Source organism: Syzygium oleosum, unplaced genomic scaffold (assembly GCF_021117445.2).
Source record: "Syzygium oleosum isolate NSW1041296 unplaced genomic scaffold, Sole_v2.1 Sole_v2.01, whole genome shotgun sequence".
Lineage (NCBI taxonomy): Eukaryota > Viridiplantae > Streptophyta > Magnoliopsida > Myrtales > Myrtaceae > Syzygium > Syzygium oleosum.
The window spans coordinates 18,739,291-18,765,153 of NW_026607485.1; the positions used below are offsets into that span (position 1 = coordinate 18,739,291).

Consider the following 25,863-nt stretch of genomic DNA (forward strand, 5'->3'; position numbering starts at 1 on the left):
CTTGTCTAATTTAAACAAGACAAAAACTTACAAAATAATATCACATTAAATTAAAACAACAAATATATCACATAATAAAAAAAATTTAATAAAATAAAACAAATACGAAACTTTTTTTTTAAAATAAATATAAAAAAAATAAAAAAAACAGGGAAGGAAAAAAATTATTTTAAAAAAAAATTTAAATTTTTTTTTAAAATAAAATAAAAATGAAAAAGGTAATCAGATCCGGACCGGGTCGGAACCGACCCGGGTCAATGGACCCGACCCGGGGCGTTGACCCGGGGCGTTGACCCGGGTCGGATCGGCTGAACCGGGTCGGCTGGACTGACCCGGGTCAACGGATCCGACCCGGGGCGGTCAGACCGACCCGAGTCAACAGATCCGACCCGGGGCATTGACTGGGTCGGGTCAACTGAAACGGGTTAGGCCGATCCGACGATCGCGGACGCCGGAGAAACCAGAAATCGGCCGCTCGTCGGCCGACCCAAACCAACACCACCCCCAAATCGGCTTCTAGGAACTTCACTGAGCCTCACCGGCTGCCTGGGGTCGCCGTCCGACCGCCGCTCGCCGGCCAGCAACCGGATAAAAAAGGGCCTCTTTGAGGCATTTTATCAAACAGATGGGGAACACAGCAAAAACAAAGGGAATCCGACCTGTTTCGAGGCCCCGCCGTCCTCGGGAGATCTGTACCTACCTTTTGCGACGACGTACGAACGGCGGGGGACGGCGGTATTGGCCGGGACTCGCGCGAGACGGCCAGCGCGGGTCCCGGCCAGACCCGGAGCAAAAACAGGGGAAGACAGAGCAGTTCGGGCCGGGGGACGACTCACCGATCAAGGCTGCTCCGGGATGGCTTTCCGACGGCTTTGCGGGCGAAGGCGCGGTTACGGGGACCTGCAAAAGCTCGGGTTTCTTCTCTTTCTCTCTCTTTTCCCTCTGTTTTCTCTCGATTTCTCTCGGACTCTCTCTGTTTCTCTCTATTTCTCTTTTTGCTTCAAAATGGCCGACCCCTCTCTCTCTTTCTCCCTGGCTTTTTATAGCCGGACGACGGACCCCCTCTGCTCCTCTACGTCGGCGTGACGACAGCCTGCACCGGCCTATGCCACCCCACGACTTTCGTGGCCATTTGCAGGCCGGTGCAGAGCAGGGGAAGTCTGAGACGGGCAGGGAGGAATAGGGAACCGAGAGGGATGAGGAGATAAGGGAGCCGGGAAATGGGGAAGACGGGACTGGCCATTAATGCCAGTCCCGCTGGCGTGCTCATCCAGCCCTGCTCTGGCCGGATAGCGACGCTGAGGAGCGGTGCCGCCGTGCGTCACGCTGCCGTCGGTGAGCAGAGGCGAACAGGGCAGCGAGAGCGACGGGGGGAGAAGGAAGGAGAAGGGCTGGGCCGGGCCAGGCCCAGCTCGCGCGGGGAAAAAAAGAGAAGGAGAGAAAGGCGAGCTGGGCCTGCGTGAGGGAAAAAAGAAAAGGAAAAGGGGGGGGGGGGGGGAGAAAAGAAAAGAAGAAGAGGGCTTGAGCCCGCGGAGGGAAAAAAAGAAGAGGAAAAGGGCCGGGTCGGCCTAGCCCCGACCCGGCCCGACTCGAAATTCTCCTTTTTTTTTAAATATAAATTTTATGTTTCTCTAATAGACCCTATTAATGCAAATGTGCCTAAATTCTATATGCAATGCATTTAAATAGAAATATTTTTTGTTTTAGGAATTAAAGAAAATTAACTCCTAAATTTTGTGTAATTAATTTTGGGCAAATTAAAAATAGGTGTCAACAACTTTGTCTGAATTTGTTAATCATTATGAGAAGCAAGCAAAAAAAAGGCACAACTCCGAATTTGTTGATGATTTTGAGTGTGCTCGAGGAAAGCCTCAGATTATAGTTCAAAATAGTGGAATTTTGAAACATGTTGCAAATGTATACACTTATGTCATTTATAGGAAATTCCAAGATGAGTTCTTGCATGCTTTGTCTGTGTTTATTTGTAGATCAGAAACTGATGGGCCAGTGCATACTTATATCGTGGCAACTGAAAGTAGTGAAAGGAGGCATGTTGTTTGTTTTAGTCCAAGTGATTTAACCATTACATGTAGCTGCAAGTTATTTGAAATGCAAGGATGGTTGTGTAGGCATACTTTATGCATCTTGAAACATGTTGTAAATGTTACAAGCATTCCTTTACAATACATTCTGAAGAGGTGGACAAAAGCTACAAAACAAGGGACTTATTGTGATGTTGGACAAACCTCTCATGCTGCGGTAGAGTCAAAAACATTGCGCTTGAAGAGATTGATGCAATTGGCTTTCAGTGTTATGAATGTTAGTGCAAACCATGATGTTACGGAGGAGCTTGCAACTACAACTTTGCTGCGTCTTCGCTCCCATATCACAAACAAAATGCATTCTTTGATAGGTAATGATCGTATCAATTTCTTGGTGGAAAGTGATGAAGCTGAAGTTGAAGAAAACGGTGAAATTCAAATACTTGATCCCCTTCGGAGAAGACCAAAAGGTGTACCAAACACTCGGTTGAAGGGCGCTAGTGAAAAGCGAAAGAGAAAAGCGTCTTCATGCGCAGGAGGCACCTCACACAAGGTATGATGCTTGTTTAATTTGATATAATGATTTTATCAATGAAACGCATGAAGTTATTCTTATACAAAGTATTTAATCAATTAAATGCATGAAGTTATTATGATACTCTTACTTTTGTGCAGGATTGACCCTTGGTTATATTGCTAGCAACTTGACAATGTCAATTTTTGTGAATACTGAGCTTACATATTGTTGGAAGAGTTTGCATATTGAATGAGTTAGGTGGACGATGTTCATGGCCAAGTTATTCTGGCTTTGAAGCTCTTGAATCAAGTCAGATGTTAGTGATCTTGCCTAATGGTTGTGACTTGCGAAAGCTCAATTTTTGTGGAAATAGCTTGCAGTGATGGCACAATTTTTGTGGAAAAAGCTTGCAGTGATGGCATCAGCTTTGCACCTCTCACAATGTTAGTGTTATTTAGTTCCTCCTATAATGGTGTTTTGAGTAAATAGCATGAGGAGCAGTAAGAGTCACCTAAATAACAGAGACTGTGTTTCCATGATGGTAACTGAATTGCAAATGTTCCTTGGCAGAAAGCCAATTTTGCCTAACTGCAATTGGAGTTGCAAATTTCTGATAAGTTCCTAGTTGGTCTTGCAGGAAATAAGCATTTGGGTGGGAAGGTAGAAGTACCAGGAGCCTACGGTCTGTATCATCATGCGGAAGACTTTGGCATGAGCGGATGATGCTGATTGGTGCCGCAGATCTCTCTCTCTCTCCTACATATAACATAACTTGCCTGCCATGCTAATGCTGATGTTTAGCTTTTGCGGCTCATGGTGTCATAGCTAAGTCGGAGCCTAATCTTGCAGAGTCGAGTGTTCAGTTTGCTTTTTGTGAAGATACTGATTTTTACTGAAGTATTGATTTCGACAAGTAGACTGTAAGGTATATGACGATGCATCAACGTGTAAGGCACAATAAATCCGTAAACATCTGATGTGTTTTTTCCATCATTTCCAGTCATCTATTTTTTGAGGAAGACCTTCTGTCAATTAAATTTTCTTGACAGAGCGTGATAAGTGCAACGATAGTAGCATGAATAGGTATGAATGTCGGGGGTAGATGGAGCTGGAAATTGCTGAATTACTCGGATAAAGCGGATCTGCCACTAAACAACACGTTTATGTTATTTGAACGTTGATCAAGCACAGTCCATCAATCAATTTTAAACAAGTGGGATTAGGCATGTTTGCTAGTTTTTGCAGAATCACCCACCATTTCATTTATTATTTGACAAGTAAAGTACTTACCGGTAACATCATGCCATGCAACCTTTCCACTTATGTCAATTTTCCATATCTGATCTCCTGCACGGCATCAATTAATGACAGAGTGGTCTATGAGACGCTACCTTAGAATGCATATTGGTTTCTTTCATGTAACTTAGAACTTGTATCATCTGAGCATTCTGCGTTTAGCGTGAATGGCAAGTTAGATAGATTTGCTGATAGGAAAATGGTTTGCTCTCGACTTACGTCTGTACACTGTCAACCTCCTAGTCCTATGAGGTAAGACATGCTTTTAAAAGTCCCTAAGAAACAAAACAAGGGGATGCATTCGAATTCTCTCCATCTCCATCCAACACTAAATTGTCCGAAGCAATAGTCCTATCCGAACCATTGTTCGCCGTGCGCAAGAGCCAATCACCTAATGTACTTACCAGTCAATTTTGAACTGATTTTTACTGAAGATCCAAATTACCTTATAGTCTAATAGTAATAAGGTAATCAAATCGACCCGACATAGTACCAATTTTGAACTTGAGTTCGATTCGATTAATTATGGAATAAAAATCGGACGAGCCAATGCCGAATAATCATAAATCACCTCTACATAATCGTCTCAAGAAAGACAAATTCATTGTACTCCAGGTAAAACAAGTTCTACATAACCATCAAGATTGACTCCTATAATTACCTATATAGTAACATAGATATCACAATTCCAAGAAGGAAAGATATGATGACTCCATATAATATTATCATTGACATAATAAAGCCTATTTTTCTTCTAATCAACTTCAAATCTCCTTTAATGATTGCCAATTCTTCATTTTCGCTTGATGCCTATCCAGAATTGACTACGTCCACACTTTTAGGTGAATAGATCCTGCATTCCTCCATATAATCTTCAACCCATTGCACAAAGCCCCGACAATTATCTGTCTGAAAAAAAAATTAGTGTAAAGCAATATCAAGTATTACAAATGTCACTACATGCATAATATGTTAAATTGATACACTTACATTACAAGTCGAAGCATAATATAACCTTCCTCGATTAATAGGAATCTTTTGCACTTTTTTTACCATGCATAAGTTCCCTTGAGGACTTGGACATATCTTGGACGGCAAATCAATCGACCAATTCGAAGATCCTCGAGATGTCATACTAAAGTAATAATATCATATAATCAAATTTAGATTAGATTTAATCAACAAAAAGTAATTCAAACAACAGTTTGTGTATAACAAATCAATGTAATAGATAAGTAAAAAGCTTCATAATAAAACCTATAACAACCTTTTTAGTTCATTTAACAAAATCATTTAACAAAACCACTTATCATGTCTTTACATAAGATAAACATGTACTCTAAACTTCACCCCAGTGACCTACAGTGACAAAACTAACAGAGGAACAAAAACGAAAATCAAGAATTGCTTTTGATCCACATATAGTGAAATTCAGCCACCAATTGCAGAGAGCTTCAACATCAAACAGAGTTTTTTGGCACTCTAATATAACATCAATTGTCGAAAATATAATAGTGTGAAGAAACCGAAGATAGTTATACTTACTTGAGAGCCCTCCCAATTAACAATTAACAATTAGTTCCATGAAAACAGCACAAACAACACATCCATTCCTAAATCGTGGTCACCCAAAATTTCACTAAAGTCGCAAACTTTAGTTTCCAATTCAATCACCGAGAACCCAGAAAAACCTGAAAACTTTGGAGCCGATGGGGCTTCGAAGGCAGAGGTGATGAGCTTGAGGCGGAGCAGACAAGGCAGAGGTAAATTAAAGTTTATAGCAGGACCTGAAATGGACGAGGCAAATTACCATGCTTTAATATGGACTCAAATTCCATTACTTGCGGTGGATTAAAGTTCATAGAACCTAACCTAACGGGCTCCGCAGGCGGAGCCGATGGCCACAGGCGGAGCCGACGGCCATGAGGCGGAGCCGATGAAGAGACGAATTAAAGTTTATAGCACCTAACCTGATATGGACGAAGCGGATTACCATGGCTCTAAACAACTTTAATATGAACTCAAATTTCATTACTTGTGGTGGATTAAAATTTATAGCACCTAACTTGATCGGCTCTAGAGACGGACGCGGAGGCGGAGGCGACGGCGACGAGCGAAGCCAACGGCCACGAGGTAGAGAGGTGGAGCCAACAGCCACGAGGTAGAGAGGCGGAGCCAACAGCCACGAGGCGGAGGCGATGAGGAGGAGGTGACAGCCACGAGGCGGAGGCAGAGCCGACGGCCACGAGGCAAAGCGCACGGCCATGAGTAGAGCCCACACCACGAGGCGGAGGCGATGAGGCGAAGCCGATGGCCACGAGGCGGAGGTCACGAGGCGGAGGCCACGAGGCAAAGCCCACGGCCACGAGCGGAGCCCACGCCACGAGGCGGAGGTGACGAGGCAAAGCCCACGGCCACGAGGCAAAACGAGGCGGAGGCCACGAGGCAAAGCCCACGGCCACGAGCGGAGCCCACACCACGAGGCGGAGGCGACGAGGCGAAGCCGACGGCCACGAGGCAGAGGTCACGAGGTGGAGGCGACGGCGACGTAGCGGAGCCAACGGCCACGAGGGGATAGGCCGTCCGCTTTTCGCCGGAAGGAGGAAGCAAAGAACACAAGTGAAGATGAAGGAGGAGGAAAGAGAAACAATCTGGGAAGGAGAAGAGTTTCAGAAAGTGAGGGAGAGACATTTCATTCAAATGTGAAAAAGAACGAGGAGAGAGGATGGCAATTAATGCTCGTGCCTTCCCCAGGTCTTCTTTGAGCGGGAATAGGTGTGCAGAGAAGAGAGAGCCTCCCATAATAGAGCTTTCTCTTTCTCCACGTCGCTCCACGTTAGATGTCACGTGCCAATTTTTTAATGGATTCAAGCGAGCAAATATACATCACGTGGACATGTGACATGGTGATAGTAAATCACTGAATATTTTCTCCTTTAAGAGACTTTACTATCTGATAAAGTGATCTCTTCAGCATTACTCTCTTGGATGAACATAGAACACCTAGCCTTTTTTATCCAAGGCTAGTTGGACTCGTTCAAAGTTGTCAGGGGTCACTTCTATCATTTTCCTACTAGGTCTTGAAGTACTGCTAGAAGAGCAAAGACCGGGATCATTGAATCTTGCATTGGGTTCTGTTGGAGTTTCTGTTGGCTGGGGCCAGGTAGATGTGTCGGGCATTCCACATGGTGATACATTAATTATCATTTCGTCTGGAAGACCAAAATCCCATGGAACCAGTGCAAGTGGTCCACCCAAGGGTCTCATTTTTTAGGTGAATGGACCGGAAGTGGAGGCTGTTGTCTTGCATTGAAATCTGCAAGAGCTTGTCTGACAGCATCCCTGGTTGGTTCGAATGCCTGTGAGTAATCCCATGGGACTTCTTCATCGTAAGCACTTGGCCAAATAAAGTGTTGCAATGCCTGTGAGCTTGTCTGGCCATCCTTATGACTTTGTGCACTATGACTCACGGTGGACTATAGGGATTAGGTGGACAATGAAGTGTTGGCAGTAAAAAGTAGCTATATATAGGACGTCATCTGCAGGAAAAATTCGACGGAGTTTTTCTAACAATCCAGTTTGATCTACGTTGGCTAAACTTAATATTCAAAAGGGTAGCCATTTAGAGATGAATCATTTTTTACGAGTAAGTGGATCGATATTACATCTCCTATCAAATGTGAGACTTGGGGGTGTTCCACTTTTTTCCATGTGCTTGAGGCTCTTCAAGCGTCCGATTGCACCCCCTTGTGCCTAAGGGCGCGCATGGAATCCATTCTGGAGCAGAATTTCTGCTCCAGAATGCATTCCGGAACAGAAATGCGTTTGTTAAAATAATTTTGGAATGCATTCTGGAGCAATTTTTGCATTCTGGAATAAAAATGCGTTTGGTAAAACTTCATTCTTTTTTTTGCTCTAGAATGAATTTTTGCTTCCAGAATGAGTTTTGGCCCAAAAAAGAGAAGCTACTTTTTGTAACTTCTCTCTTCCAGAATGCATTCTAGCCCAAATTTCCTTTTTTACAAGAAATAAAAAATTTCAAAAAATGAAAAAATCAAAAATTTCAAAATTTCACAAAATGGCTTAGAATACCCGTGGACATCCACTTTGAGTGAAATTTAAATTTTTTGAGGTGCCCAAAAAAATAAAAAAATAAAAAAACTTCAAAACTTCACAAAATAGCTTAGAATACCTATGGCCATCCACTTTGAGTGAAATTTAATTTTTTTGAGGTGCCAAAAAAAAATCAAAAATTTCAAAACTTCACAAAATGGCTTAAAATACCTGTGACCACCTACTTTGAGTGAAATTTAAATTTTTTGAGGTGCCCAAAAAAAATAAAAAAATAAAAAATTTCAAAACTTCACAAAATGGCTTAAAATACCTGTGGCCACCTACTTTGAGTGAAATTTAAATTTTTTGAGGTGCCCCAAAAAAAGAAAAATAATAAAAAAATAAAAATTTTCAAAACTTCACAAAATGGCTTAAAATACCTGTGGCCACCCACTTTGAGTGAAATTTAAATTTTTTAAAGTGCCCAAAAAAATAAAAAAAAATAAAAAATTTCAAAACTTCACAGAATGGCTTAGAATATCTGTAGCCACCCACTTTGAGTAAAATTTAAATTTTTTGAGGAACCCAAAAAAATAAAAAAATTTAAAACTTCACAAAATGGCTTAGAATACCTATGGCCACCCACTTTGAGTGAAATTTAAAAATTTTTAGGTGCCAAAAAAAATTAAAAAAAAATCAAAAATTTCAAAACTTTACAGAATGGCTTATAATACATGTGGCCACCCACTTTGAGTAAAATTTAAATTTTTTTAGGTGCAAAAAAAATCAACAAATCAAAATAGATTTCTGTTCCAGAAATCAATTTCTGGAGCAGAATTAGTCATGTTTTACCAAACAGATTTCTCCTCCAGAAATCAATTTCTAGCAAGAATTCCAGAAATCAATTTCTGGCAAGAATTTGATTTCTGGAGCAGAATGGTTACCATTCGTACCCTAAGACACACGGCACGTTGCCAAGGTGCGCACGTTCGTGCTCAAGACAAGTATGTGTTAAGATTGATGGGAACACTTGCCAAACTTCCTCTTTGAATTATAAAAGAGGGTTTTGTTGGTGAGTGGTCTTGTAGCACTTATTACACATGAAAAAGGAGGTATTTGATTTTTAGAGTAGCGATAGTACATATCACGAGAACGGTCAGTGCATTAAAGATTACAATATTTTCTTATTCAGTTGTTTACTAAGTGTTATGGAAGCACTCTTCAACAAAATCTTTACGCTAATATGCTGATTCTCTTCCACTATGCTCCCATAAAGTTCCTACCAAAGCACGGATAAGTTGTTGTCCTCTGCCTTTTTTTTTACAGCTCGCCCGCACTACAAGAATAGTGATTGACCATGATTATATGATCATCAAGATGTAGTCACATGATCACATAATGTAATCTTACCATAAAACAGCAAGAGAACCACCTCATCAGAGCAAAAATCTCAGAGGATCAAAGTAAATGGAGAAAATATAAAGACAACCATAAGATTTTTTCCCTTCAACACATGAAGAAAAAGAAAAGGTTGACTGAAACCTAATTCTTATTATCTCTCTTCTTCTTTTTCTTGCAATTAGGGATTCAGTAAGAGTACCAAGGCTTGTGCCAAGTCCGGAGAAAGGTCCGGATACTAAATAGGCCACTCATCATCAATTGCTATGTCAAGCGACTGGAGAAAGGTTCGGGTACTAGGCAGGTAATCTTTACAATTATGTCAAGCGATCGGAGATAGGTCTGGGTCCTAAACAAACAACTTATTGCTCCGATAGGTGACTGAAAAAAGGTTTGGGTCCTAAACAAGCAATTTCCCTATCAAGGCAACCGAAGAAAGGTTCAGGTCTAAGATAAACAATTTGTTCCTTTGATAGGTGATCGGAGATAGGTTCGCATCATGAACAGGCACTTTCTCCTGTCAAAGCAATCGAAGAAAGGTTTGGGTCCTAGACAAATAATTTGTTGCTTCGACAGGCAACCTGAGATAGGTATAGGTCCTGGAAAGGCAATATTCGCCGTCAAGGCGACCGGAGATAGATCTGAGGCCCAAACAAACAATTCATTGCTCTGACAGACAATTGGAGATAGGTTTGGGTCCTGAATAAGTAATTTTTAATGTCAAGGCAGCCGAACATAGGTTCGGGTGCCAGTTCATGCCTCGAATTATTCTACCAATTCCGCAATGTAAGTGATCCAAGATATGTTTTATTTGCTTAAACATGCATCATCCAAAAAAGTTCCATGTTCCCCACAAAAAATCATTCATTGCATTTACATGATCAAAATTTAGGTATCAGTTTGTCTTTGAATGTAACTCACCTTCCAAGAGGGAAAGCTGTTGACATCTAAATTTTAACTACCCATTTTGTGATAAATTACATAGAAAATTAGGAGTTAAACTTTAGCTCCCTAAACATAAAAATAGTATAATTTATTTGCACAACGTGTAGACATTAGAAGCATTTGCATTAATAGCAATAGAATTTATTAAAATATATTTTCCTTAAAAAAGAATAAGAAGAAGAAAATAATTATTAAAAATTTCTTTAAAAAAAAAACGGATCTGTTTGACCCAGTTCCTTCTTCTCCTCTTGCTCTTTCTCTTTTTCCACGGCCCAGCCCTTTCTGCCCTCACTTTTTTCCTTCTCAACCCAGCCCTCCCACACGCCTGCTTCTCTCGTCTTCTCTCCCTCGCGAGAACGACAAATAAGAGGAAGGGGCTACGACAAAGGAGATGACAGCTGCGATTCAGAGAAGTGGAAGCAATGACACATTGCTGCGGAAAACTTACAACCATTTTAGCCGAAAACAGACCTAACTCAGCTCCAAGAAATAGACCGGCTGCAGGCGTGTACAGAGGCAGGGATGGTGCGTTGATCGGTGGCATTTTCGAGCTGAAAATGGAAGGGAGAGGTAGCTGGCTTCGTTGACCATCTAGAACCGTTCTGGAGGATGCTAGAGAGAGGACTAGTGACAATTTTTAAAGAGAGGGGAGGGGGGGCCAAGGAGGGGGGGAGTGGTGAGAGAGAGAGAGAGAGAGAGAGAGAGAGAGAGAGAGAGAGGGAGTGAGAGTAAAACTAGAGAGTGAAATACGTAGCTCAGTGTTACTGGAGTACCGGAGCCTCATCCGACGAACACCGGCGCCGCAGCTCCCTTGTCCCGGGGTTCACACCTTCGGTAAGCCATGTTCGCTTCGTTTGAGACTCGATTGCGTTTTAGGTGTGGGCTCAGCTTTGTTTTAGTATTGGGTTTTATTGATTTTGGGTTGGGCCGGCTCGAGGTCCGGCCCAAGTCCGTTTATTTTATATATTATATTATTATTTTAATATAAAAATATTTTAAAATTAAAAAATTGAAAATTAAAGAAGAATTCCGAAAAAAATTTATTTTTCTAAAATTAGAAAACTGCGAAGAAATTAGGTTTTGGGTAGATTTCCTTAAAAACATGCGAAAATCTATGATTGAAAAAATTGTGCTCAAATTGAACAAGCTCTTAGGGTTTTACAATAGGATTTTGGGTGTTCTTAGGAACGAATGATAAATTGTTGTTTGCGCATTTCTATTCTAATTATTGCTTGGCTACGCACTTTCGATATATTGATTGTTGTTTCCCTTTAGCCTGGTTAGGAATAGGACTTTAAGATTCACAACTAGTAACATTGCTGCATGAACACTTCAGTTGGTGATTGAATAAGGTTAGGTACCGAAACGGCACTAGTTGGGTAATTAGTGTAATCAAGTTTCCAAACTTATTGAATTTTCGGTTGGTAGGAGTAAAGTAATTCTCTCGTTACTTTACTTGAGTGTCTAATTGACCCATAAAAAACTGATTAGTGGCGACTCATAATTAAAAATCGTTTGCATGTTAAAAACTTAAACCATAAATCGTAAATTGATATGGGTTTAGGAGAGTCCGAGTTAAGTTTAGACTCAATAATTCATTAGCCAAACCCCTAGGCAGTGCACTGGTCCTGCAGATCCGGATTAATTGGACGGACTTCCTCGGCCACATAGAATTCATCATGAAGATAAGAATCACTCGGTCACAAAAGAGTAAAAGACCAACCCTTGGTGAAATGTATTTCGCTTATTCCCAACGAAACTGACTATATTGAGTTCCCCACCAGAGAACTCAACAGTTACATTTATTTGCAGTTGTCTTATAATTTGACCCCTCAAGACTCGATTTCTAGATTCGTCCCGTTAACAAGATCTTCATAACGAAAGATAAGGGAAAAAAATAGGGTTTCATCAGAAGGCATTGAACTGTGGAACGATGGGAATAGGAATGGCTTCTACTGCTTCCCACATGCATCGTGAAGGATCATGTCCAAAGCATCATGCAGCGAGCGGGTGTACAATTCAAAATCTATGAACCCTTGCTCAGCTCGCACGACTACTCTCAGATTTCCTGCATAGCTGATCATCGTTATTTGGAGACTCTGCAAAAACAAAGCACGAAGAAAGTATTTCATGTATTCGTTACATCATTGATACGAAGAAGCAAGCCACTCACGATTCAGTCCAACGAGTGTGTGATTTGTAAAATAAAAAGAATCAATTTTTTGAATTCAAAATTATGTCGACTCTTAAAGATGGGATAGGAGCGTAACTGTTGCATAAAATGTTATTATGAAAAAAGATGAGTCTTGGTCATGAAAAGATGGTACTCTTGATTATGAAAAGAAATGATTGTTGTCGAGAAAAGTGGTGATGGTTCATCATGAAAAGTGGTGATGTTGGGGATAAGTACCTATTCCAAAGAGATGCGTCGATAACACAAAATCACACATTTTCCATCACAACTATATTCAAGGATCACAAATGTTCAAAATAACAACTTTTTCTTCGTAACACTCTTTTCTTCTCTTTTCATACCCACAACTTTGATAACACATTCAAGATGAAATTTCAAGAGAGAAATTGAGCAATTACTGAAGTTGTTTCTCTACGGTTATCCAAACAGCAACAATAGTGGGGGCAAATAATACTTTGATCGTCATCACGCATCAAAGTATCAAATATTTATAATTACTACTCTATCTTCATTAACAATCAAATTTCCCCAACGGAGGACAACTATGGCATTTGTCACGCCCCGAACCCCTTCGAGCACGCGACACACTTCTCTGGTCGAATCATGCAACGTCCCAGGGTATCGCCGACCCAATTCAACTTATCAGAGATTTAAAACGGCAGCAAAAGCCACCAATACCCGGACGATAACAACTGGGGTAATTAAGGAGAATAAACATATTCATTGCTCATCCAAACTACATAATATTCACAATCTACAAACCACCATATACATATGCACACCGAACTATAAACCACCGATATCCAAAATGATCGATAGCCTGGGTACCCTATCATCCAAAAATGAAACATCTCAAAAAGCCTATTCTCCACCCGTATGCTAGCCCCTACGCCCCTTACTTGGCGTCCACTCCAAGTCTGATTCCTCTGCATCTGAACCTGAATCCTCCTGAACTGTCTGCTCCTCTGAGGACTCCGGCTCGGCCTTGATCTCGATCGGGTTATTGATATCACCCGACTCCGCTGGAACTTCGACCCGCTCCTCCTCGACTGACTCCTCATCAGTCTCGTCCTCTGGCACAAACTCGGGGTCGAGCCATTGCTCATACTCGGGTATGTGCACCGGTTCTTCTTCAGGCTCATCTTCAGGCTCATCTTCTAGGGCCTCTTCAGGTTCTGCCTCGGGTTCTTCCTCTTCTGGTTCTTCTTCTGGGATCACCTCGAGATCCACGTCCATTGGATCGTACCCCGCCTGGGATTCTTCCGGCTCCGGTTCGTGCTCGGTCCCCGAGGGCTCAGGTGCTGCAGGCGCAGGTTGATGTCCGGACTGTGCCAGGCTAGTCTCCAGGCTTGTCATCTCGCCGTCCGGAGGAGGTATGGCTGATGGATCCCAGTCCCCGACTCCATCGAAGGGGACATCAAAACCACGGACGGGGCCAAACTCATCTACCCCGTCTCGAAAGAACCAGGCGGTGTACGTGTTGGCTTGCCAGAGGGGTAGTCTTACGTCTACCCAAACTACCGTATGCTTAACCCAGGTCATGTTTTCTTCTATAGGGTATTTTACAACGCTGTGGTCGGTGTGCACCGGTACTCCAAAACGCTCAGGTGGTGGCGATGGGGGATTCATTGCTCAGGCCGGGGTTCTGAAATTGTTGGTTGAAATAACCATGAGAATACATTTCAGTAAGCACACACCCTAAACCCCACCTAGGCTATCACGTACCTCCAGACAATCACAACCACAACCACACTCAACTATCACATAGCAGGCACACAATTATGCTTACCTGGGCCTTTCCAGCGTACAACCTGCATGTTAGTCACAACAACACCATTTCCAATCACATGCACGTTCTAATTACATTTCATGCATTCGTTCCGGCCTCATCACATTCTTTCCACACAACTCGCCAGTGACTCGCGTAATGGTACCGCCTTAGGTTCACTGCGACCAACTCATTCTCAACTCGCCAGTGACCCGCGTAGTAGTACCGCCTCAGGTTCACTGCGACCAACTCATAACAACACTTCAAGGCCCGCGTAATGGTACCGCCTCAGGCCGTGTATCTTGCCCGCGTAGTGGTACCGCCTCAGGCTCAACACCTACCACCTACGACACAACCCGCGTAATGGTACCGCCTCAGGTTGGCCGTCCTCCGGTAATACCGGGCATCGTCCCGCGTAGTCGTACCGCCTCAGGACGGATCAATATCCCCACGTAATGATACCGCCTCAGGGATTTCCATTATCGCACGTACCACACCACACCGCTTTCTCACTCGTTCACATGCTCAACATCCACTTGCCAATAAATTGGCCAATCACACGTGGCCCGTGCACGCACCAATTCACACACATTTCTCATGCTCAATAAGCATTCAACACGGCCAATTGACAATTATTTCAATTCGGCCCAGGCGTGCACATAACGACTCACATTTCAATCAATCACAACACAATCCAACAAACACACAAGACCACCAACGGGCCCACAATCACAGCCACATAACAAACACGATTTTAGCATTTCCTCACTCAATTCAAGCCATAACGAACATCACATTCCAGCCACCACACCGTGCACCAAATAGGCACCATTTGTTCTTAACCCGAGCCAAATACTCATCATTATAAGTCCCAATTTCCAGCATTCAATCCGGCACCAATTCAGCCTCGAAATATCACAATTTCATCCTCAAAAATCAATCAATACCAGCCCCTAAATCAGTCCGCACAATTAATCCATAAACAGCCCCAAATTTCGCCAAAACCGCGTCTAATTAAATCCGATTCCACCCCTAATTCGTCCGTCAATACCCGAAGTCCTAAATAGAGTTTAGGGCGTGACTTACCCAAACTCTAGACTAACTCGGCTAGAGTAGAAAGGGGGACGGCGGACGGCGGCCTCACAGCGGCGATCGGCGACGGCGAGCAGCTTCCTTGGCCGCGGTCTCTCACGGCCACGGGAGGAGAGAGAGAAATCGCTGAGAGGGAGAGAGAGAAGGACGGCAGCGTGAGGGTGGTGGTGTGGCTCGGTGACCGAGCGGCGGTGGCACGGCGGGCGATGGCGCGGCAAGGAGGAGAGGAGGTCGGTTCGGTGAGGGAGGGAGGGAGAGATTGAGCCGAGAGAGAGAGTGAGAGAATGAGGAGAGAGAGAGAGAATTTTGGTCTAAATAGTCAAGGCCAATAATTGAGGGGCCAAATGACCATCATGCCCCTCTCTCACAAATCCAATCAACGGTCGAGATTCATTCTTATCTTGCGATTGATGGCCCGGATCGAATCTTTTTCAAAATATCCAAGGGCAATTTGGGAATTTCTCAAAAAGTCCAAGGGCAAAATTATCCAAAATTCTCTAATTCTAAGGCTAGGCAAAATTACCAAAATGCCCTTCCCAAATTGCATTGGCCTTAACAAATCTCCAAGGGTAAAATGGTCATTTGCCATTTCTCACCGAAATTCAATTTTTCTGAAGGATTCGGGCAAATCCAAGGCTACCTGGACAAATGACAACATCGTCCAAGTGATCTGTCGTGACTTTCTGAATTTCCAACGCCCAACTCGGTCTCTAATTAATGCCTAAGTTCTGAATAACGTAACTTGCGCATATCTCGTACTAATGGGTGGCTTTTGGGGAAATTCGCGCATTTGACCCGTGGCCGACACTGAATCATGCCACGTACAAGTTTACTCGGGTCGTGACGACCTCGATTGTCACTTAATCGCGAGGATCGATCGCTAGATCCGACGGGCACGATCGTTTGGTATAGGTTTAGGGTCATTCATCAATTCATTTCGTGGTCCAGCGGAATCACCCGCGATCCACTACTATGACAGTGGCGAACTGATCCCTGACTATCCTTGGATCGGCCTACAGTGGCTCAAAATGTCACCTCGACAATTTTCATGATCGAAAATCGGTTCACGATCGAGTTCTTTGGTCGTGCAAATTTAGATCCCTAATTAGCCTTTCCCTAACAGTTAGTATTCCCGAAGTGATCAATTTCGGGCGAGGTCTAACTACAAGCACGTCCATAAACTATTCATTTCATAAATTCCGAGTGGGTCAGATTTCAGAATGTCACAGCATTGATCTACACATGAACCTCCCCTCAAGCTCTAGAAAGATGGCAAGCGAATGTAGGTATTTCCACAATGTTTAACGATACGTCCTTCTCCCAAACCCATGCAAGCATCCCTCCAAAATCAGCATGCTTTGCGGACACATTCGATTCCATGGATTGCCAGTGAGGGGAACAAAACAGTGTCTTACCGAGGAGTAATTGTGCTTCTGTCATATATATTTCAGTTAATTGGTCTTCTTACAGCCTTCTGATGATTTATACTGCTCAAGCTGAGTGCATAGAAGCTACTTATTTAGGTTTTTGTTCTTTGATCTGTTATTCTTTTTCCTCTCTCATTCGTTCTTTTATTTATATCTTTGCTTGTTCAGATGATTTTACGGTGGTCAAGTAAAGAGGTTAAACCAAGTTGAGAAGAGGAAGGTAGATATGTGTATGATATTTCTTTTACATTGTACAAAAAAGAAAGTGACTGCTTTCACTTGAATGTAGTAATGGGTTGAGAAAACTTTCCCTCTCTTCCTTTTCCTTATGAATGATCACATTGATTTTCCTTCTCTCATGTACTCATTGAGCTTTCCGCTGTGAAAAGCATCATGCCCTGGTCTTTTTGAGATGATTCTCCAATCCTGCCTGTGCAACATGCATTAGGTGGATCATTGGATTATGATGCATGCCAGCCAATAAGTTGCCCATTTTTCATATGTTGGAAAAGAAGACTGACCAAAAGTTTGATGAGAGAGAGAGTGGTTGGGTTGGGTTAGATTCTGCAACTGAAATCACATGTTAGGAAGATGCATGAGTTGGGGGCATGTTAGAGGAGCATGAAAAAGAGTGGACCTTTTCATTGAACATGATATTAATTGCTGTGCACATGTTGCGGGACCCCTTTCCCTGTTCTTTTTTTTTCTCCGTGTTGTTGTGGGAAAGAGACAATTCATGCGATGAGTTAATGCTTTCGGGATTTAAATTACGAAAGTCGGGTAATTATAGTCTTCCTTTTATGTTATTTCTTCGTTTTGGTTGTAGCGTAAAAAGGATTGGAGTTAAAGATAACCAAACACCATGATTGGTTTGCATGAAATTTCTCATTTAGTTGTCGGCGTCGTGAAACCTGACAATGACATATATATAACCGAAGAACCAAACCCTACGAAAACATTCAGAAAATCATAGGAGAGGTGTTACTAAGGTCGTGTATGTATGATTCTAATTAGGACTCACTTGATCAAGGGGCCAATAGCTTTTCCCTGGTGAAGTATTTGCCGCCTATGATTTTCTTGTGAAAATACCCAAAACAAATGAGGGATAAACATGAAGAATACAGGAAAAGAGACCATATAAAATTGAAAAGCTCGTGAAATAAATTGCAGAGGAATTACTTGGAAAAGAAAAGGCAGGGCTTGATCCTAAGGCGTCACATTGTATATAATACTAATCGACACACGGCTTCTATGGCTTCCCTCGTGCGTCGTGAAAAATCATGTCAAAAGCATCGAGCAACGAGGCGAGTGCATGACTCGGTGTCTATGATTTTAATCATTATGAATGAAAACAATAGTAAATGTAACCACATGGCACCAAAATTCGCCTCTGTTCCCGACTCAAATCAATTGAAAAATGAGAAAGAGCTTTAGTGACAAACCTTTATTGCAGCCAATTATTTGTAGGGGCAGGATAATATGTGTTTCTGTAGATTACATTTCTTGTCTTTAATACTAATCCAACATCATGGCCAAAAAATAGATTACCAAAATTAACATATTTTCCCTCTAATCGTTGCTCATAAGTCAAGTCACACAACATTAACATCTAGAAAGATATGTATTATCTCTTTTAGTATTTTCTCTCGAGCTATTCGTTCTTTAGCAGCGGTGATTATCTCTTTTATGTTTACAGTAGCTATAACGTTATTATTCTTTTGCTAGTTCAATACTAATTTGGATATTTTTTCTTCCAATAAGATGATAAAACTTATTTTTTACATAAATAAGCAACGTAAAAGATAAGTTACGGTCCTTACCAAAAAAAAAAAAAAAAGATAAGTTACGTTTATAATTTCCCCACAATTAACTTTAATGTGAATAATTTGATCGGCTCAGCCCTAGTTATCTTTATTATCATTCACAATTCGATTTTCATTAAACCAGAGTTTGATTAGGCAAGAGATTAGATTTCAATCCTTGTAGGGTATCTCATATTCTAAATTCAAAGTTAAACATATCTCGTCATATAGCGATTTGTTCAAATTATATTTCATTGGTCTATACACTAGCGATTATTATCGACCTTCTTTTATCGCACAAAATCAATGATTTGCTGTTATAGAAGCTGGTTAAGAAGCCCACGAAATGTCAGCATATTACGTTCTTTCTGTGTTCAGTTCTAGATCTACCCATATCGAAACTGGTTCGACCAAACCGCAATTTTACTTCATCAGGATCTTCTTCTTTAGTTTTGAGAGCGAGCGTCAACGTTAGTTTGCGAAAAGAGGGAAAAAAAGCTGCACGTAAGAGAGAACCAAAAGTAAGAAAAGCAGACATTTTAACAGGAACAGCGATAACAGGTCAAGCGTTAAATTTTTAACTTGAGACCCCGTTTTGGGATTAATTTTGCTCCCCAAGACTCGATTTTTGGATTCATCCACTTGAACAATATCATTGCCAAAAACAAGGGAAATGAAATTAGGGTTTCATAGAAGGCGTTGCACAGTGGAATAATAGGAATGGGAATGGCTTCTACTGCTTCCCACATGCATCGTGAAAGATCATGTCGAAAGCATCAAGCAGCGAGCGGGTGTACAGCTCGGAGTCTATGAAGCCTTGCTCAGCTCGCACAGCTACTCTCAGATTTCCCGCATAGCTGAAGATCGTTATGTTGAGACTCTGCAAAAGTTAATCACAAGAATAAATTTCATGTGTTCATCACGTTATCGTTTATGGAGAAGAAGGCCGCTCACAATTCAGTCTAGTGATTATGTGTTATGGTAAATAAGACATATCGATTCTTGAATTCGACATCCTGTCGACTTCTTGCGGATGGCATAGGAGAGTAACTGTTGCATAAAATGTATTACAGTATCATGTAGAAAATTTTGTGCTTAGATCCGTAGATGTCTCAAAAGTTGCAATCTATATCAATATTTCAGAAGAAGATGCATGAAACGACTCGAAAAATGAGGCTCAATACCAAAACTTTAGACCCACCAATTAAGCGTTGGTAATTTTATGCTCTTGGATTGAAATCAAAATTAATGATAACTAGAAATATACCTCAGGTGTGCCGGCGACTGTGTAGTACAAGCCTTTAACAGGATGATTACCCAGAGACAATTTCTCCATTGGCCCCATAACGTTGGAGATGACCAAGCTCGAGTTTCTCAATGTCCTGCTGATGTACTTTGCTACTGCCTGCAAGTTCAAGCAAACAAGAGTGCATTCATATCAAATTTGTGAACCAGACTTAACATAATTAGCATTTCTGATTCATTAATTGTCGCGACATGCACCTACCTCTGCGTTTCTGCATTTTTTCATGATCTCAAGTAGCTTCCCTGTGAGGACTACACCGAAGGAGCTCCGTTTCCTCTTGATCACCTCACGAGCTTTGTGGACAAACTTCAAAGGATCAGAGAACTGAGAATCGCCCGGTTTCACCTTCGGTATCGGCACATGCAAGAATGCAAAATTGTTTCCCCACAGTGACTTGGAATTAGGTCTAACCATGTCTCTCAGGGACTTGTAATCTCGCAAATTCCTTGTATTCATCAACACCAGCGCTGTGGAGTTGGTGCTCAGGTTTGAGTTTGGGCTTGCTCTTTGCATGTACAATCGAGTCGCCAAGAAGATTACTCCCGTTATCACGTCGTTGATGGTCTGTTTTATTATAGAGAAAATTCAATCTAAAATGACTAATGATATGTTATTATTTTGCCCTCGAAGTCATTACAAATTGTTTTATTGATTCGAAGCCTTAGGGTTATTAATAGATTTCTGTATAGTAAAAGAGTAAATATGCCTATGCTCCAATTTGACCCTAGTTCAAGAAATAATGTTGCATTTGTATCGCTCGAATGCTACTAAAGATATTAATTATCTTTGGAAGAAGAAATTAACTAATTTTCTAGAACTCATTTTCTATATGAAAAGAAACCAGTTTCTAGCTCAACAGTCTTTTTTGTTTTCAAGTATGTCATGTTGTGCTCTTGTGGCTACAAAAATCGTCACACAGTATAAAAAAAAATATTATGCGCATTAAATGTGTAAATTCATGTTATTTTCCTTGATTAACCCTTGTTCACCCTGATACTAACCGTATACTAATTTTCAGACTGAGTATAGTAAACATCTAAAGTAAATATCACCTAAACTACCTATATTTTGTGAATACTTAAAAAAAATAAATATTTTTGAGCTAGTTATGTGAAGGCAACCATTATTATGCAAAAGATTAGAGACGAAAAGTGTGCAATAAAAAGTAAAATGCTAAAAGATCAAGTAATGCACATGTGATGCAAGAAGCTAGAGTTAGTATAGTCTTCAAAATGATATTTGTTACCACTCGAAGGCAAGACTTGATGTCTTTGATGCGATTCAATGAGAACGTGATTGTCGACACTGAAAAAGGCCGGAATTTTTCCGAGCCACACCGAATCGGTGTCAAATCATCCTTGACACAAGTGCTTTTCAAGACGCTCCAACAGAAATCTCTTACAGTGTCGACAAGCGGCAAAAAACAGCTGCTAACCACCTTCTGAAGTCCAAAGTTTCTGTCATCTTTATTGACTGAGCTGGAGTTATTGACCGAGGGAAAGGTTACCGGAAGAGAGGGATCGTCGGCTCTTTGAAGACAAGACAAGAGAGCACCCACAAGAGAATAGCCATCCCCGAGTGCATGGTGAAGCTTGAAAATTAGTGTTCCTTGGGCTTCACTAGTTGGACACTGGATAATATGGATTTCCCACAATGGTTGGCCTTGTGGAAATGGTTCCATGGCTATTTGCGAAATGTAACTTTTGAGGAAACTGTCATTCTCGGATGGAGATGATGAGCCCTTTGGAGAGCAAAAACTGGGGAAGTGTACATGGTTTTCCACATTCACTTCCACCTTCTTCCATTTTCTTCCTCCCTTCTTTCCCTCCACCTATCCAAGACAAAAGAAAACCAAAATAATATCTGTGTGTGCAGTGAATTATGGTTTATTCATTCAAGATATGTGACCATGCACGCGGTCACCTGATAAACACTAATTACCCATAATTCAATCCCACCAATGATGAATATCGGTACATATGGTACATACATACATACCATGATCGAAGAGAAGCGTGGGTTGATTGGGAGGAAAACATCTTTGATGAGCGACGTAGTTTGGGAATCATCGATTGGAATTTCGAATTCCAACATGCTTAGAACAGAAACGGACATCACTTTACTGTTGAAGTATTGTCCTGTAGGGCTCACTGGCTCAAGATATTTGTCCTCTTTTATCAACTCCATTGGATAGGACTTGTAATAATATCAATCTAAGAGCATCAGGTTGAGAATTCATAGAGAAGTCTTTGAAAGAATTGGATATCATTGACACACACACATATATGTCCATCGAGGGTTCTTAATTACGTTTCTGGCCATCCTTGTGACTGTGTACTATGACTCTCAGTACATTATAGGGATTAGTTGGGATAATAAAGTGTTGGTAGTTAGAAGTTGCTATGCATAGGGCATATTTTATATGGACGTGAAACACGTGTACTGAAAAAATCATAAAGACAGTTTTTCGAACGAACCCAGTTCAATCCAAGTTGCTACAAGTAGGACATATTTTATATGCAAAGTGAAGTTTTCACCATAGCCAATAACTTTCCGGACTTAGTGTAGTTCGGAAAAAAAGTAGCTTTTCAGGCTTTGTTTAGTAAAAAAGAAAAGGGTTAATACCACGAAAAACTTCAAACTGGTACACCTGTGACAAATTTTCCTTAAACTAATTTTTTAACTACAAAAAATCCCAAATTGGTACATTTGTGACAAATTTACCTTCTGTTAAATTGAATTAATATCACGAAAAATCACAAACTGGTACACCGATGACAAACAGAGGGTATCCGAAACTGGTACACCCGTCAATTACCACGTGTCATCCAACTCGAAATTTTGATGGCAAAATTTAACAGAAACTAACGGAGGGTAATATTGTCACAAATATACCAGTTTAGGATTTTTGGTGGTCAAAAAAATAATTTGGGATAAATTTGTCACGGGTGTACCGGTTTGGGGTTTTTTGTGATATTAACCCAAAAGAAAAAAACTTTTCAGGCTAAAAAACTGAATGTGTACAAATTTGTTGATGGTAAATTTTGCTAGTGATCATAATTTTCTGTGATTAAAAAAGATATTAAATCTAACTAATAGTAATAAGTATAATTATTTTTTTTTGGTAAGGTAATAAGTATAATTATTTATATCTTTGTATATCGAAAATAGAATGTGAATATCTTGTATTACAAATGATAACTTTTTCAACGTCAGCAACTTGTCAAGTTGAAAAGGCAAGCATTTATTTACTTGCTTAGTAACATTCGTTACCAAACCCTAAGTTTCAAATGCTTAGTATTCATATCTACTTCATAAGAAACTGCTGATCAGTGTAGAAAACTACCTGTAAACCAGTTTAACCAGTTGCTTATTCCATTTATTTAGATCTGATCCAAAGGTCTACATTTGTAGCATAAAATATGATGATCCAGATTACATGGATGGACTTCCACGGCCACATAGAATTCATCATAAAGATAAGAGAGTATTTGTTTCACTGAAAACTTCATGTTAAAGGAAAATATTTTTCAAGAAAATCATTTTCAAGGAAAGTGGTTATTTTTTGTTTGTTTTTTTGGTTTAGGGAAAGTGGTTTCCTTCTTACCATAAGAGGAAGTCATTTTCCCCGAATCTAAACTTGTTATTTTCAGTTCATAGAAAACATTCCCAAATACCAGAAAGTGGGAAAATAATTTCACTAGAACAATTTTGCTTCAAACAAACGGATCCCGAAAATAACTTGGTCACTAAGGACAAAAGAGAGAAGATCATTACAAAGGTGTTAGTAAGGTCGTGTGTACATATGCCGGCCAAAGAAGATGAAATAGGTCATGCATACATGATTCGAATTGGAACCCACTTGTTCAAAACCGATAGCGTTTTTTGTAAGGGATAATGACGCAAATAGTCCATAAACTTTGATCCAATATGCAATTTAATACATGAATTTTTAATTTGTTCAATGTGATCTCCAGACTTTAAGTATATGTTCAAGTTAGTCCAATGACTATATGAAAATATTCAATGCCATCATTTCATTAATTTAAGTTTAGGGATAACATTGAACGTTTTCATATACTCCAATTGTGCTAAAGTTTAGGAACCACATTGACCAAATTAAATGTTTAGGGAGCACATTATATATTGAGCCAAAGTTCAGAAATTATTTGTGTCATTTTCCCTTTTTGTAACATTCCAAAGTTTAATGTTGGGTGGAAACGATCTTATTGGATGATTCGCGAGTAAACACTTACCTCCAACAGTCACCATTACCTATAATACTCCTTTTTGAGTTTTATGTTATGTGCAGTTATTCAGAGTAGCCAATCCCATTTTGATATTGAAGTAATTTCCACCTTTAATACAAAGAATGAACGAAAAGACTTATATAATCGATAAAAAAAACCTTATAATAAGTCACTGATGAATTATTTAAAGGATTATGTCAAGCAACCAGATAAGGAATTTTTACATATGTCAATACATTAATTGACCTTTGTTGACACCTAAAATCTGGGGAGGTCGTGACAACCTTATTATATGTGCAGTCAATACTTTAAAAAATTGAATATTTTCTTCTTAAATACGTTTAAAAAATATCACACCGATTAACCACCAGATTACCGCTCGTTTGGATTTTTTGTACCCTCTTTTAACAGATATTCACGAAAAATACAGTGTGCTAACCGAGCCTTTTCTTTTAATAAGTTCGTCAATATAAAACAGTTGCATGTACATGATTGTGGCATATGGAAACCCATGAAAGATTGGAAATTTCTCGTGTCCGAATCAATCTAATAACTCACCGCTATAGTCACATCACGAGTAGGTACAATCTTTCTGAAGATGTCAGAAAAATTGAAGCTGGAGACACCTGGAAAAATTAAATAATGCCATAAAGTTGGCTCACAAATTAAATGGATGGTCAGAAGGGAAATAGAGGACACGAAGCGGCAGAAGAAAAAAAAACACCAAACACCCCAAAATTAGAATTACAGTTGACATCTTCCATGAGCTGACCTCAAAGCTCTAACCACCATGCATTGCAATTTCTGTAGGATCCAATTTAACCGCCTCTCTAACCATTTGAAGGATCTTTCTTTGCATTCGAAACTTTTAAAATCCTCGTAGATATATAGTTTCAATTGGTTTCTCGAGTTCTTTTTTCATGGGCCTTGCATAAGATAATGTTGGTGGTAATTGTAGGTTTGATATATGATTGATAATTCACTGGTAAGGGGAATTAAAAGTAAGAAAAGTGACATCTTAATAGGAAAAATGAGAACGGATTGGTCAACGAGATCAAGTTGGTAAGGATTAAAAAATTCATTCGTTTTTCTAGTCATCCCTATCGTCATCGGAGCCCCTTTACCATTATTAACCGATGGATTTGAAATCACTACTTATATACCTGGTATTGGTCATAATTCACAAGAACATTCTATAGTATTAGTAAGAGGGCGAATGGTTAAGGATTTACCGGGTGTGACATATTACATTGTTTGAGGAACCATAGATGTTGTCGAAGCAAAGGATCATCAACAAAGGCATTCTAGTGCGTTGTAGATTCTTATCCAATACTTGTATCATTTGATGATACCATGTGAATTGCTAGAAATATGTGAAGTGTATGGCTAACCCAATAATGAAAGTTTCATAAGGGGACTAGAACAGGCTACCATGAGACAAAAGATCTTCTTTCTAAAGAGATGCGATTCTGAATTGTCAGCCCCAAACCAAAAAAGTAATAGATGCTTGCAAGACTCCTGAATTTACCTAATTTTTGTCGAACTTACATTGCATCTAGAGGATAATGGGAAACACCTAAGAGAAGCCGACGGCTACCTGAAATAAATTAAAGAGCACTCCTGCTCGATCATTGAATGAGCAGAGCTGGCAGAACAATTTCAAAGAGCACCAATTTACCGACATTGAAAGCAAAGCGCCTTTTGAATCAAAATAGCTAGGCCTTGCTCAAATGGATGATTGGTAGTTTTCGATAAGAAGAAAGGTGTCGGCCT

At 40.5% G+C, this 25,863-nt stretch overlaps 1 protein-coding gene across 3 annotated transcripts; it reads right to left on the minus strand.

Annotated features, from left to right (window-relative positions):
* Positions 1 to 12,064: 12,064 nt before the first annotated feature.
* Positions 12,065 to 22,114, minus strand: LOC115683438 (wax ester synthase/diacylglycerol acyltransferase 4-like). Of its 3 annotated transcripts, none has more exons than XM_056302973.1 (5): positions 21,839 to 22,113; positions 21,087 to 21,671; positions 20,042 to 20,404; positions 19,802 to 19,939; positions 12,065 to 12,350 (listed from the first exon to the last, which is right to left on the minus strand). In XM_056302973.1, the coding sequence occupies exons 1-5, from the start codon at positions 22,025 to 22,027 to the stop codon at positions 12,204 to 12,206; spliced, it is 1,422 nt and encodes a 473-aa protein (XP_056158948.1). In that variant the 5' UTR covers positions 22,028 to 22,113; the 3' UTR covers positions 12,065 to 12,203. The 3 variants fall into 3 exon arrangements, with proteins under 3 accessions (XP_056158948.1, XP_030463840.2, XP_056158950.1); XM_030607980.2 differs by lacking the exon at positions 12,065 to 12,350 and adding an exon at positions 19,140 to 19,414 and having other exon boundaries at positions 21,839 to 22,114; XM_056302975.1 differs by lacking the exon at positions 12,065 to 12,350 and adding an exon at positions 19,140 to 19,414 and having other exon boundaries at positions 19,852 to 19,939.
* Positions 22,115 to 25,863: the final 3,749 nt, after the last annotated feature.